Raw genomic sequence first — 13,989 nt, 5'->3', positions numbered from 1 at the left:
AGCAGTTGGCTGGCTCCCTGCACTCAGGGAAGCAGAATACCTGCGGCTGGGGGGACATGTCCCTATGAGCTGCGGGTGGATGAGGATGAGGAGCCTTGGGGGCTGTGGGGCACTGGTTGTTCTCTAGGAGGCTGCAGTGCCTGGGGCATCCAGAGGGATCGGGGCAGGGGATGCAGGAGCAGCCCCAGAGGCACTGGGCAGCATCAGTCCTGCTGCTGAGCTGTGGAGTTACCTCGTGTTGTTAGATATTGACCCTGGGAGACCCCCTGTGGGTTTCCTAATTGAAAATTAATACCAGATCAATGCCATGGGCAATTTGCATATTGATCATAAACAACTTTGAAGGCACCAAGTGTGTGTTGGATCAATAATGCTCTTGAGCAGGCTGCAGTGGGAGGACATCCCCCCACGCTGCTCTCCAGGAGAGGTTAATGCTTGGGAAGTTCGGGAGCTGCTCTGTGGTGGTGGCAGCACGCCAGCAGTGCCAGAACAGAGTCATAGCAGTGAGTTAACAGCCTCGTCCTATGGTTCACTGTGGAATGAGAGCAGGAGAGGTGCTTTTGCTTATTTGTTTATTTAAACGAAACAGCTGAAGCCCAGAGACATCCCAAAGTAGGGGCGAAGCTGTCCAGCCTCCAGGGCACATGGGCCAGGGGGGCTTACAGCCATGCTTGACTTTTATCCCTCCATCTTCCTCTCCTGTGACGTGCAGCCTGTTGTGCTTGTTTTGAATACAGGTTTCCAAGAGCAGGGTAGTTATTTTATTGAGGTCTCCTGAAGAGATCTCATCAGTAATTTTTTTTTTCTGGTGCTCTTGTCCTATATTTGCTTTTTGAGGGCAATATTTGGATTCATTCTCCCTCTACTTGCGGCATTCACAGGTTATTTCTGAATGGTCTTGGTTTGAAGGAAAAAGATATTTCAGATCAAACTCCAATAAAAAAGCCAAAAACTTCACCTGAAAATACATAAAGCACCCTGGGATGCCTTCTGTTAAAGAAGGATGTGCACGGGTAGTGGAGATAAAGCGTATGGACATGGATGGGTGCTGCCCACTCGGAGCACGTGTGCCGATTGTGTGGAGGTAACACCTCAGACCCTGCAGGGAGCTTGTGTCAGAACTGGCCTTAAACCGTGCATGGCCCATGGTTCAGGAGCGGAGGGGTGGGAAGGCTGGGAACCTGCTCCCCAGAGCTGCTACTGCAGGCAGCCGTTGTGCATGCAATGGGAGCATTACTAAGCTTCCATTGACTCAGCCGTGCCGCACTGATGAACTGAGACTGGGGACAAGCGCTCGTAATTGAGAGAAATAAATTCTTATCACAGGCTGGTGCTGGAGCTGCCGCCTGCATGTGCTGTGGTCATGTTTAGGCACTTTCTGAATCCCTGGAGCATAGGCAGCACCCCCGTCAGCACCTGAGGGAGCTGAGCAGGGAGCTGCAGCCACTCAGGGGTGGCCCAGGGTGTCCTACCCACACACCGGCTGTTACCAACCTGGTGCTGCCAATGTGCTGAGCTGCTGGGCAAGCAGCTTGTGAGCCATGACTGTGTTCAGAAGCTTCTTGGGAGCCTCTCTGTGCTCTTCCTTAGTTCTCTTTTCATCAGTTGGGAGTTCAGCATCCTCCATCTCTACCTTAGATTTGGTGGCGAGTGAAAGATCCTTTGCAGATGCATCGTGCGGGACATGGGCTCACAGAGGAAAAGAGTTTTGCCTTGCTGGAAAAAAAAAAAAAAAGCAAAAAAAAAGAAGCAAAGAAAACCTGAAAGGATGAATACTCAGTTTCTTTGAAAAGGTGACTATCTCTTATTTCAAATTAAGAGGAAATAAAACTGGTGGAGGGGTCAGCAGGCCTCTGCAGTTGGATATGGCGCGCAATGCAATGGGAAGCCCTCCCTCCCTCCCTGCTGCAGGAGCCTGCCCTCCCTCCCTGCTGCGGGAGGCTGTGTTCCCATTCCCATGGCTCTTAGCAGCCCCTGTCATTTTGCCCGTTCCTCCAGGCTGCGGATCGGCTGCCACTGATAACGCAGAGCCGGTGGTGGGGAGGTGAAGGGAGAGGCTTCACTTGACATTCCCTGACCTCCCTGGTGCAGCTGAATACCGGAGAGTCAGGGCTGAAACTGCAGTCGCTTTCAATTACTTGAAGCCAAGAGAGGTGGAGAAAAAGGGCCTGTTGGCTCCAGGAAGCTGAAATCTGCTGCTGCTGAAAGCTTGTTAGTACAAAGGGAAACGCAATTACTGACATTCTGCCAGTGCCACTAACCCAAACCAGGGGAAGGGGCAGTTCAGGACATGGCCATCTCTGTCGTGGTGGGTGATGTGGGAATTCTCAAGCGTGTCCTCAAGGATGGCTCCAGAGCTGTAGAGCTGTGAGTTTTCTGGATCTCTGCTGCTTTTTCTCATCAGCAGGTGTTTGCTGTGCATGTTTTCTACTCCTTCTTCCACACCAGCCCAAGCTGTGTTTGTTGTCAGAGAGCTGTGGCTGAATTGGAGCTCATGTAGAGGCCAGTGAAGCAGGGGAGGCATGGAGAGGATGGATGGCTCATGTGCTGTTGACTGACAGTTGAAAATAAAGTTTTGTGTTTGTGGGGCTGCCTTGCTGCCATGGCCTCTGACCTTCAGCAGACGGATGACACCATGGCTGTTCCCACCAAGGTGCTTTGGTATTGCAACTTCATACCAGGCTCCTTTTTATGTCTAGTTAACCTATGGAGGTAACGTGCTTTGGTGACCAAAGTGTCAAGAGCCCCTCAGCTGACCGGAGTGAGTGTAGTCTCTGTCTACATCTACCTGCTGGCAAATACCTGCTGGGTGTATCTGCTCTGTCCTTCCAGAGGTCCTAGAGGATGCTCCTCAGTAGTATTAAAAGCCTGCAAGGCTCTCTGCAGAAATATCTTTGAGTGCCACCACAGGCTGCATGTCCAACCTCTGCAGCACAGCAGCACTTCTCATCTGTTTCATCAGCTCCATCCCTGGCCGTGTTCAAAGCCAGACTGGACAGAGCTTTGGTTGACATGGTCTAGTGTGAGGTGTCCCTGCCCATGGCAGGGGGTCAGAACTGAATGATTGTAAGGTACTTTCCAAACCAAACCATTCTGTGATTCTGTGCTTCAGTAAAAAGTCACCCGTTTTTGCTCCCTGGCTCTGGTGGTCCAAGCAACCCTGCTAAAACCTCTTTCACACCTTGCTTTGCCTCATGGGCATATTATTTATGGCCATTTATGATTTCCCATGTTCGTACATATTGTTAGTTCCTAGATGTACCTCCAGGAACAGCCTAGTGACATGACAACACCACTGACATTATTGCAATCTACTTAAGAATGAACGGATCAGACCTCATTCACCAGACCTGTTTGGACTCACCCCATATGTGAGCAGTCCTTACAGACATTTGCTTAGAACCACTCATCATCTTCTCCCTTTCTTTGTGACAAAAACCTGCCCTCATCACCAGGGATAGGGGAATGTCGAGTTGCCACAGACCCCACGCCACAGCCACAAGCTGCCGGCTGGTAAAGCTCCCCTGCTGCCGGGACAGACTTACCCCTCTTCCTTGGCCACCTCCATCTGCATCAGGACCTGATGGTGTGGTGTGCTCCAAGAATACTTTAACTGTCCCTGAACCGACAATTATGTTGCACTACAATTATGGCTTTCCTAAGTTTTTAGCTAAGCTTGAAAGAACTCCAAGCATTCTGAGTTGGGAAGCACGTGGGGAGGGGGAGAAAGAGGGTCAGCCACACATTAATTAACTTTTCCTTGGAGCGATACCATGGAGAGTGAGAACAGAGTAGGCGTTGTAGGAGTTGTATATTAAAAGCAACTTAGCCAGAAAAGGGACATTTCAGTGCTTGATTTAAGTAAAATTTATGATGATGTTACACGGCAGAGCTAAGGTTGTTGGGAGCACCCCTGTGCATATCCAACCCTTATGGCTAAGTATGAATTAATTATAGCTCATTTTTGTTACAGTGTTCTCAAGATGTGCCTTTTCCCAGAGTTGCTGAAGTTAGCTTCAACTTCAGCCTGGCTTTATCACTGCGGGGTTTTGTGAATCTAAAAAGCTTTTCTAGAGTGAGCTTATTCACCATGAGCACAAAGCAGCTCTTCCTTTGAACACCTAGCTCTGCTCGCATAGCTGAGGACGTGCGGATGCGCAGCACCAGTGTATTTTCTAAATGGTGGAATATGAACATCTTGCAGTGCCCCAGCCTCTCTGAACCCCACATTTGTGTCCACACAGTTCCATAGGTCACTGAAGCCACTTCCCAGCGCTGTCGAGCCTGGCCCAGGTGATGCTGCACTGCATGGGGAGCCTGGAGCAGATCAGTGATGCTGGCAACCTCTTACCACTCTGTGCAGCTCGCCAAGAGCAGGTTGTAGCAAGGCGGGACTGGTCCCTGCTTGCAAGTAACAAGTGATAGGACAAGAGGAAATGGCCTCAAGTTGCACCAGGGGAGGGTTAGACTGAAGATTAGGAAAGATTTCTTCACTGAAAGTGTTGTCTAGTGTTGGAACAGGCTGCCCAGGGCAGTGGTGGAGTCACCATCCCTGGAGGTATTTAAGAGACATGGAGATGTGGTCTTTAGGGACGTGGTTTAGTGGTAGACTTGGATCCTCTTCCCACAGACCTGAAGCTGGAGATGCGTTTTCTTTTGTTTTGTGGTTTGATCTGTGTTTGTGTTTTTGCATGAGTCTCCTTTCCAGCTGATTCCAGTTTGGAGCTAGGTTAAACTGTGCAAAATACTGTTTAAAAGGAAAAAAAAGAAAGGAACTTGTCAAGATGCATTTATTAGATCACGTTTAAAATGAACTAGAATTGAAGGTAGGTTTTGTCCAAAGAAGAGGAGGCTGAAAGCCATCAAGCCGCAGAAAGCCCCTCCTTTGTTGTCCTCCTGACATTGAAGTGTAATTTTTCATGGTTATTTGGACTGGAAAATGGGGGGAAAGGGAGAGATGGGCTTGCGATTATTTCCCATAAATGACAACACAATCACATCACGCTCCACTACAAACATGCTCAAGGAATTTGCCTTTTTTTCTTTCATTTTGTGTGTGAAAATAGCAGCAACCTTTCTGGTCCTGCTGAAATTCAAGCGGGCAAATCCCTTTTGGGTTCCACTGACTTAAAATTTACCCCAGTTTACAAAAAAATAGGCTTGTTCCTAGGGACAGAGAGCAGACAGTGCTGGCTCAGGGAAGGGGTTGTTGGACTTGTGTCTCTTTGTGTGGAGGCACCAGCATCCTTCAGAGTTATCTCTAGGGATGGCCATGGTGCTGCTGAGCCCCTGGAGACGTGCCTGAGGAACCAACACTGAGGAGCAACTGCAAAAATAACATCTGTGTTCGGAAAAGCATTTGCATTAAAGAAGAAAAGATGTGAACATCTGGCAGAGGGTCATCTCACTTCTGTGGAGCAAGAAACTTGTTTGAGAGATAACCAGAGACCTGGATGTTGTTGGAGGCATTTCAGATCTGTTCAGGGAAACTGGCCAGAAATTCTGAGGTTTTTCTTTGGATGAAAAAACAAAGGAATAGAAGCTAAAAGTTCACAAACAGTTCTTCTGCTCTTGAATTTCTTGTTTTATTTATCTGAACACTGGCCTTTATAGTTAACGGCACAAAAGCCAGATAAACTTTGCCTTGAGAAGATAGGCAACTGAGGATGGCTTTATCAGCTGGGGACACATTCATAGGCAGTATTTTCTTTTTTGTTAGCAAAAGCAGCATAGATACGCTCTATCCATGCTCTGTAACAGGGCCAGCATGGACATAGGTGCCATTAATCAAAGATATGGGATTATTACTGTTTTTCTGCAGCCTTTTGTCAGATGATAGGACTTATTCACCAGCTTTTGCATCAGGGCTGGAGCTCTGTGTTTTTACTCTTATAACCTCTGCCTTGTGCTTTCTGTTCACTGCTTTTCCATTCAGGAAGACAATAGGAATAGACAAGTCTATGTAGAATAAACCAGTTAGAACGAGCACAGAGTGTATTTGTGCATATACATGCATCCTGAATCTGAATTGCAAGGGCAGAGACTGCCTAGTAGCCAAGGTTACCTTAGGAAATCCAGCCAAGCTCGAGGTGGGTGAGAGATACAAGATGGCACGAAACCTCCAAACATGGATTTACCTACATTACCATGTGGATGGATTGTCCCATCTTCACATGCAAGGCAGGCAGAGGTGGGAAACATTTATTTTTCTGTTGGGCTGGTCACAAACAAACAGTGGAATTGTGTCCAGGGTGCTGCTATGTGTCCTGAGCCAGGCCAGCTTCTCCCACAGACCTGTTCGAGGCTGTGCTCTCTCCCAGATTTCAGAAGCCTGAAGTGCAGTGGCAGGATTTGCCATCGCCCTGTTCCATTGTGGGTCACCACCAGCTTCAGCAGCACATGTGCTGCTGTTCACTGCAGCCCTGTGCACTAAGTACAGCCCTCTTAGGGTGAGTGCTTTGAAATGCAGGTGGGCAAAAAACAGTGTTTGCTCCTCTGGCTTGGGAAGCTCTGTGTGCCCCCAGCAAGAACCGTGCCTCTGGCTGTGCAACTGGAGCCCTCAACAATCATTACCAGCAGTTTGAGCTCCCTGTGGCTTTCCCAGGGCCTAGGAAGGCATCAAACCCCCATGGACCACCTGAAGCCCCCCACCCTGCTCCCACAAGGACCCAGACCACAGCACATCTCCTCCCAGGGCCCTGGGACTTCATATTCTAAGTAGTTTGGAGCAGTTGAACTTGTGCAACAGGCTGGGCCATGGAGCAGTGCTGTGACCCAGCCCCAGCGCGATGCAGCCCCTCACCAGCAGCAGCTCCTGGCAGTGCCACACGCGTGTCTGTGCATGTGCAGCCAACTGCACACAGGCTGTCACCTCCCCTGACAGCGTCAGCTTGCTCAAGTCACCCAGGTCTCAATCCTGTCTGTCTGTGGGCTTTCTTAACTACTTATCCTGAAAAGGGGAGCATAAGGCATTCTTTCTGTTTCAGAGGAGAGACCCTGTGTACAATTAAAACTTGTTTCTGGTAAACCTCATTCCAGGAAAGATGAGCTTTTAACAAAAGGCTTTTGACAGCTGCAGGGTATTTCATTTTTTTAATGCCAAATGAAAAATCAATACATTTTTCTAGGTTATACATATTCAGAACAGGCTTGATATTTCCATTATAATGGAAAATGGGTGTCTGCACATCTCGCCTGTCAGAGCTGCAGCACCGCATTTTCCAAGCCACTGCTAAATATTTCAAACCTGATTTGATTGTGGTTCATGACAGCTAATGTTTCTCAGCTCTTGAGCCTGCCGGAGGGTGGAGAGGCAGTGCACGCTCTTTCCCTTCCATCCCTACATTTCCGCCACCTCTGAAATGCCCCTTATCCCTTTGGATGAGAGAGCTGGCTTTATGAAGGAAAATCCATCTAAGAGAAGGAGAGATGAGAGGTCTTGGGCTGTTCAAGCTGACCTGGATCCAATTGAGGTTTGCAGATTTCTTCAACCCTCAAACTTCCTGGGCTTTGAAAGTGGCAGCATTGCAGCAGCGTGGTCTGGTGGGGATTCGGGCACATTTTCAGTGTATAACTGAGTCAGAGATTCCCTGGCATCTCCAGATGTCAGTACCCATGATTTTCCAGGCTCTTATTCCCCTTCCCCCATCGCCCTTCCCCAGTGAATGGTTTAATTTTAAATTAAAAGGAAATACCACTGTCTAAAATTATTTATTCATGAAGGAAGAAAAGACGCTTTGTAGAATTTTGCATGGAGCGGATTTGGTACGATGTAAGAACAAGCTCCTTGGACTCAGGTGCCCGGTTATACTTGCTTGCTCTTGGTATTGACCTCAACCCCAGCAGCTGGAAAATTCCTTTAAGTAAATTTATTCGTAAAGCATTATGGCCTCGTGGATGGCACTCAGGCACAGGGGCCTGTGTGTAGATTGTGTTTTTTGTATTTCAATGGGACATGATATCCCCCATGCAACTCTCACAGCAGCAGCTCTTGCACCTCCCCTGGTGAGCTCCCTTCAGAGGATGGAGTCCATTTATCCTTCCTGAGCTGTGAAGCTGGAGTTTCTGGAAACCAAAGACACCAGTCTGACACCTGCAGTAGCATCTCTGGCCTTCCAGAGCCCCTTACTAAGGTTCCCAGGTTAGAAGTCAAACCCATGTCCTCTTACAAGCCATCTCCTATGGCAGAGCTCCACATCTCCAGGTTCAGCCTCCCCACTACAGTCTCTGAAATTCCTGGTTGTAGTCCTTGACTGGCAGAGACTCCTATTATACTGCCAACATGCTGCAGGGACTTCTTGCCCTTTGGATATCAGCCCCAACAGGGACACTTGTTAGGATGCACGAGTTTAAGCTGAGTACTATTGTAACTACAAATGGACTGGTGATTTTATCCATCTTGTTAAGTAAAATACAGTCAAGAGGTTAGGTGAATGTGTCCTAATAGTGTGTACAGCCTCAAGGAGGTACGGTCAAACAGTTACAAAAGGGTCACGGTGGTTTGTAGATAAATTGCCTACTTCTTGCTGACCACAGCTTCGTTCAGCCTCTGGGAGCTGGCCATGAGGTGATCTCCACACCAGCTGCAGTTCGTGCTCTGGGTGCTGTGGATGTTAAGGAAGCTGGTGGTCAGCTCTGGGCTGCAGGATGGGAACATCTCAACAATGGGACTTGCAGACAATGAAAAGGGAAGCTCAGGAGCTCTTTGTTGCATGTGCAGTTCCTTGAGGAGAAAAGCAGACCTTTCCCTACCAGATGTGATGCTGGCCTCGTCCTCTCAGAAGGGTGCCCCCAGGAAATACCAGAGGTTGGGTGCCACTCATGCATGTGTTTGCTACCCAGACCTGCCAGTGCATTTGGAGCTGCCACTTGCAGAGCTGTCATCAGGGAGCATGGGTGTAGATCCTCGGGAACAGGAATCCTGTTCTGCATTTTGTTTTCAGTATTGAAGGATCTCACTGTTACAAGCTGGCTTCACGCTTGAGCCCTGCATCCAGCCTGCTGGAGACTGGTTGTCTGCAGTTCAGAGCCCTCCGTAGTGCACATGACCACCTGAGCTGTGGTGTGGCGGAGGATGCTCTCCTGACCATCCCTGGGGTCAGCCTGAGCACTGGTGGCTCTAAGTTGGGCTGAGTGCAATGAGCATAGCTGCACCCAGCCTTCCAAACGAGGCACCCAGGAGTTAAGGCTTCCCCTTCCTTGGTTCACGGTGCCAGGCACTGCATCCCCAGGGCCCAGGGTGTGCTGCAGAGAGAGGAGGATTGTCCTCAGCAAAGGCCCTGGGAGCAAGGAGACACATAGGGACCTTTCCCAGCTGATTCGGAGCCTCCCTGGGCAGATGTGTCTTGTGCTCTGCTCACTTTAACAGAAACACTCGTCAGAAACAATCAGCTCAGAGCAGAGAGAGGAGGAGGAGGTTTGAAGCATGCAGATGCTTTTTTGCATCCCAGCAAAGAGGTGTTGGAGCCTGGGAGGCAGATCTCGTCTTCAGTGGGAAGCCGTGTCCTGGCTCGGGGTGCAGTGGCTGCTCGGTGTGAGGGGCTGTGGAGGGCTGAGCTGTGCCTGAGAGCAGGAGGGGCTGCGGGCAGGAGCGTTTGCTGTTCGTAGCCTTGTTTTTTAATCATTTTCTGCTGTTATTGGTATTCATAGCTCACATTTTTCCTGTTACTGTCAGCCTGGGCTTTCATCCATTTTAAAGAGCTGTTTTTTCCGTTGTTGATGATGATGATGGTATAAAGACAGATGGTGTAACTGCTTATGAATGTCCTATTTTATTCCCCTCAAACCAGACAGTGCACTTGAAGATGTATATTATTTCCACATGCTCAGGTTAGAGCCCAGACAGCGTCTGAGCGGCAGCGGGCTCACCCTTCCTCCCATGCCAGTGCTGACACCTCCGGGTCACAGCCGGGAGTGCCGCCGTGCCGGGCACCCTTTGTTGTTTGAGGGGCTCCGGGTTGAGGGGCAGGAGGGGAGCGTACCCAGCCCAGAGCAGTGCCTGCTCCCCAGGCTGGCCGAGGTGGTTGGGCTGGGTTAGGTTAGGTTGAGCAGTTTGTTGGGTTTTTCCCTACAGTGGAATTAAAAAATACTGGAATTTTAATTTCTGAAATGTGAATGCAGCTGCTGCTTTCACAGCCCTTCTCTGAGCAAACCTGAGCGCTGGTCTCACAGGGCAGACACTAATCTCACCCCTGCAGCAGCAATTTGTGCCTTTGCGTAGCGATGCCACCCATTGCACTTCTTACCCTGGGGTCATGCTTTCCCAGGAGAAGACCATTGGGGATCGCTGCAACTACCAACCGCTTCCATCTTTTAGAAGCGTGAAGAGAGGTAGAGTGTAAATTACAGTATTCCACTTAATGTCAGTGCTGATCTCTGGGTGCTTTTACAAGTTCCTCCCTGATTTAGGTTGTCACATTCTCAAAGGACACTGCTGAGCATCTGCAGTCTCCGAATACACATTTTTAATCCTGATTTCTAGCCCTGTCTTTGTTAGGGGGAGGCTGGAGGTGGTGCTTTAACTGGTTAGGTAGTTCAAATAAAACCTCAGGATAGCCTGGGATTTACCATGACCAGATAATGCAAGTTAAAATTATAAACTCTCCTGCTAAAAGAGGATATAGTTGCTTAAAAAGTACTCTTCTTCTCAGTGCTGATGTAGCCCCCATCAATTGTGTGGTAGTTGTCGAGCTGCTGCACTGTTCATAAATACCCAAGGTATTTGATGATAATTCACTGTTGGACCCTGGTATACAAGGTCTGGCAGCTGTAGCCACCTCGCTCCCAGTATCCCATGTGGTGAGGAGCAGCCCACGCTGTGTCGACACGCTCTGTGCCTCAGCACATGGGTGCTCTTGTTAATGGTGGGGCGGTAGCACTTTGTGTTTTCTTCTAAACCCTCAGTGCGTCACTGAGTATTTTTTCCCCTTCATGGTTTTCCACCTGTGTGATGCTGCCCGTGTGCTCAAACTCTTCACATGACTGGGATGGAAACAAGACCCCCAGCAGCTTCCTCCCATGCCTTATGTCAGAGCCATGTCTGCAGGACATAGTGCTGCTCCTTGCTTGGCCTGAGCAGAAGTGAACGGTGGTGTTTCTGTGGTGAACTTGGGGGTCTCAGTGACCAAGGTCAGTACCACACAGTGCCTTTCAGTACAGACATCTTGAGATGAGTGTGAAGAAGGCAGCTGAGGCTGAAGGTACTGGAAGCTCTGGTCAATCTTTGACACTTCTCTAATCCATGACATAGTTGGAAGAGCCTTCTCATATTGAGCAAATGTCTTACTGTACATAACACCGCAGTAGCTGTAAGTGGCAGAAGTGGATCTTCATCTCTCACCTTTTTCCGCTGTAGTTTCTTGACTAGCTAGCAGGGAGTGTTGGCAGAGTGCTGGGTGACATTGATAACTACCACTCAACACTTGTGCTTAAACACTGGCTGTTGCTCAATGGCAGTTATTTGCTCTTCTGTTTTGACTTCCATTTTCATGTTACACTTTCTGCTTCTCTTGTTGCAGAAGAATCCATTGAAGATGTGGAAGGGCCCAATGAAACATCTGGTGATGCTGAAGAGCCTGCCAAGGACCAGGAGGGTGGAGGGGACAAGGACCAGAGTAAATGGACAGGTGGGTTTTGGCCACTCTTTAAATCTGGGAAATGAAGGTGGGAAGAGCCACGGTTTGCAAAAGTCTTTCCTTCAGTGTGTGTGCCATGCAGCACTATCAGCCTGACACAAGTGTTGTGAAATCTCTGGGTGAATTTTATGACACATTTCACACAAAATGGTGCAACCACCAACTCAGTGGTCGGTCATGTGTCCTCCCTCACAGCCCTGAGCTTGTGCTGTGGCAGTGGGTTAGAGCTTTCCTGTGCTTGATGGTGCCAGACCTGACCCGGGCAGTGGGATCAGCAGCTGGGAATGGAGCAGGGAGAAGGGGATGGTCCTTTCTGGCAGCAGCCAGCACTTAGGTTGGATTAAGCGTATCATGAAACTCTACCCTTGTGTTGTCAAGACTTGAGAGACTATTAGCCTGCTTTTTCATCACAGTCCTGCCTCTCGTAGTGAGATTTTGACACAAAAGGGCAGTGCAGAGAGGTAGACCCTGTGTCTGTGCTCTGTTAACTGCTCACATTCTGCTGGAGCCACGACATCTTGAAACAGGAACTGTAGAAGTGCATTGAAACTGACATTGTTGAGGTGGAGTCTGAAAGGTTTCTCTCTGCAAAATCCTTCGTTGGGTTAATTACGAAGGTATTGGGTATCTGTCTTTCCCAGAGGATGGTTGGTATCTTGCAGAGGTAAGCAGGAGGAACCTTTTAAATATTCCTTGCCTTTCAGCAGAGAGCAACTGAAGATTGTTCTATGGAAAGGGCTGTTCCGTCAGCTAACACTTGCTGACCCCTTCAGTGTTGGGTGCTGGAGCCAGTCCCCATTTTCTTCACCCCAGAATGGAGCAGTTCTGACTCCCCATTCCTGCATGGTAGCCGAGGCAGTTTGCAGACCTGGCTGCCTGATGTGATGCTTCTCGCAGTCAGCACAGGGACCCCTTCTTCCAGGCAGCCGTCTCCTAACCTGTTTGTGGTTGCCTCTTGGTGAGCCACAGCCAAAGAGGTATTTTGGCTAGCACAGTCTTCAGAAGGATGAAATGTGGTCTTTCACCTCAACACAGTTTTAATCTCAGCCTGTCTCAGTTTCAGTCAATTGGAAGATGTGTCCAAACTGGTGAAGAAAGCAAGCTCTGCTTTAATGCTTGGTGAAGCTCCTGTTTTCAGTCTAGACTGCCCTCGCTGAGGTTGTATGTCACTCCCCGCAAGTGCTCAGTAAGGATAAGTAGGGCCCTTTGCCGAATCCTGAAGCACTTCCAAAAGCTGATCCATGTGAGAATATATTAATTTTTATATATTAAAACACATAAGAAAGAATTGAAGGACCTTTTTATACCCTTTACTATCTAGATGGTTTTACTTCTCCATCCTGCCAGGGACATTCCTAACCCATTTTTGGTGTTTGTCAGTCAAACAACAGATAAGAAATGGACAGCTTCATCAAGTCTTCAAAGGAAAGCACACAAAGGAATATGCAGACTATGTACATAAGCCCAAAGATTTCTGGACAGGCCTTGTCCAACTCTATTGCAAGGCTGAAGAGTACAGTCTGAGCAAGATGTGTGCACATGATGTTGTTGAATTTGGGTTCTGCTTTCAATCATGTAACATTACTCTGAATTTTAAAGCAAAAAAAAAGAATTTAATCATGTTTATGTACAGCGAAGCAGGTACTACACATTGGTCTTGTATTGTTTCTGCTTTTGAGATCCCTTGGGGAACATGGCCGTGTTGCCTTCTGGACCTCAGACATGGAAAGGACTGGAAAATAGGTCAGGTTATTCATGACAACCACAGAAGATCAGTGTCTGCATGTACAGGAATATCAAAACACCATGGTACAAACTGAGATGTAAGCAGGGAGGGAACAGGCAGCACCAGGACAGCGCTCCCTTGCTGTACTGCAAGAAAAGAGCTGGTCTGCAGCTCAGAGGAGCAGGAAGGCGATCAACCACAGTGTCAGGAGCCCTGAAGAGCAGAAAGCCATTGCGTTCGTGCTCACTAAACAGAGAAGTGTGTGAGAGGCCAGAGCAGCCCACGTCAGTGGTGCTGCGGGGAAAGCTTGTCCCCCAGCTGGGAAGGAACAAGCTTCAGAGCCTTTAGTTAAGCTGAGTGTTGACACATCAGTGACCTGCTGCTTCATACCTGGGTGCTCTGGGAATGCAACTGAAGCATCCTCAGACCTGTCAGCTGCTGCCTCTGGTGAATTCACAGAGAACAGGGGAGGTCCCGCGAGGGGCCAGGGATGGAGCTTATCTACTGCATAGCTGGGGAACCACACACCTGCCAGCTCCGATTGCCCCAGATTTCCCTGGGAATTGACCAAACAACTGTTTGTAAGTACTGACGGGAAGATAATGAGATGAGGAACAGTCGTCACGGATT

General features: G+C 48.8%; 1 protein-coding gene across 1 annotated transcript in view; it reads left to right on the top strand.

Moving 5' to 3' along the window:
* ZFHX3 (zinc finger homeobox 3) overlaps positions 1–13,989 on the top strand; it is a 153,615-nt gene that overhangs the window by 110,141 nt on the left and 29,485 nt on the right. Inside the window, 1 exon segment of the mRNA XM_057399909.1 lies at positions 11,517–11,624. Within this exon segment, the coding sequence (XP_057255892.1) occupies positions 11,517–11,624 (108 nt within the window).

The sequence above is a fragment of the Pezoporus wallicus genome, unplaced genomic scaffold (genome assembly GCF_028554395.1).
Source record: "Pezoporus wallicus isolate ANWC-B61680 ecotype Strahan unplaced genomic scaffold, APGP_CSIRO_Pwel_v1 contig_448, whole genome shotgun sequence".
Taxonomy (NCBI): Eukaryota; Metazoa; Chordata; class Aves; order Psittaciformes; family Psittacidae; genus Pezoporus; species Pezoporus wallicus.
This window is presented reverse-complemented; position numbering and strand designations above follow the sequence as displayed.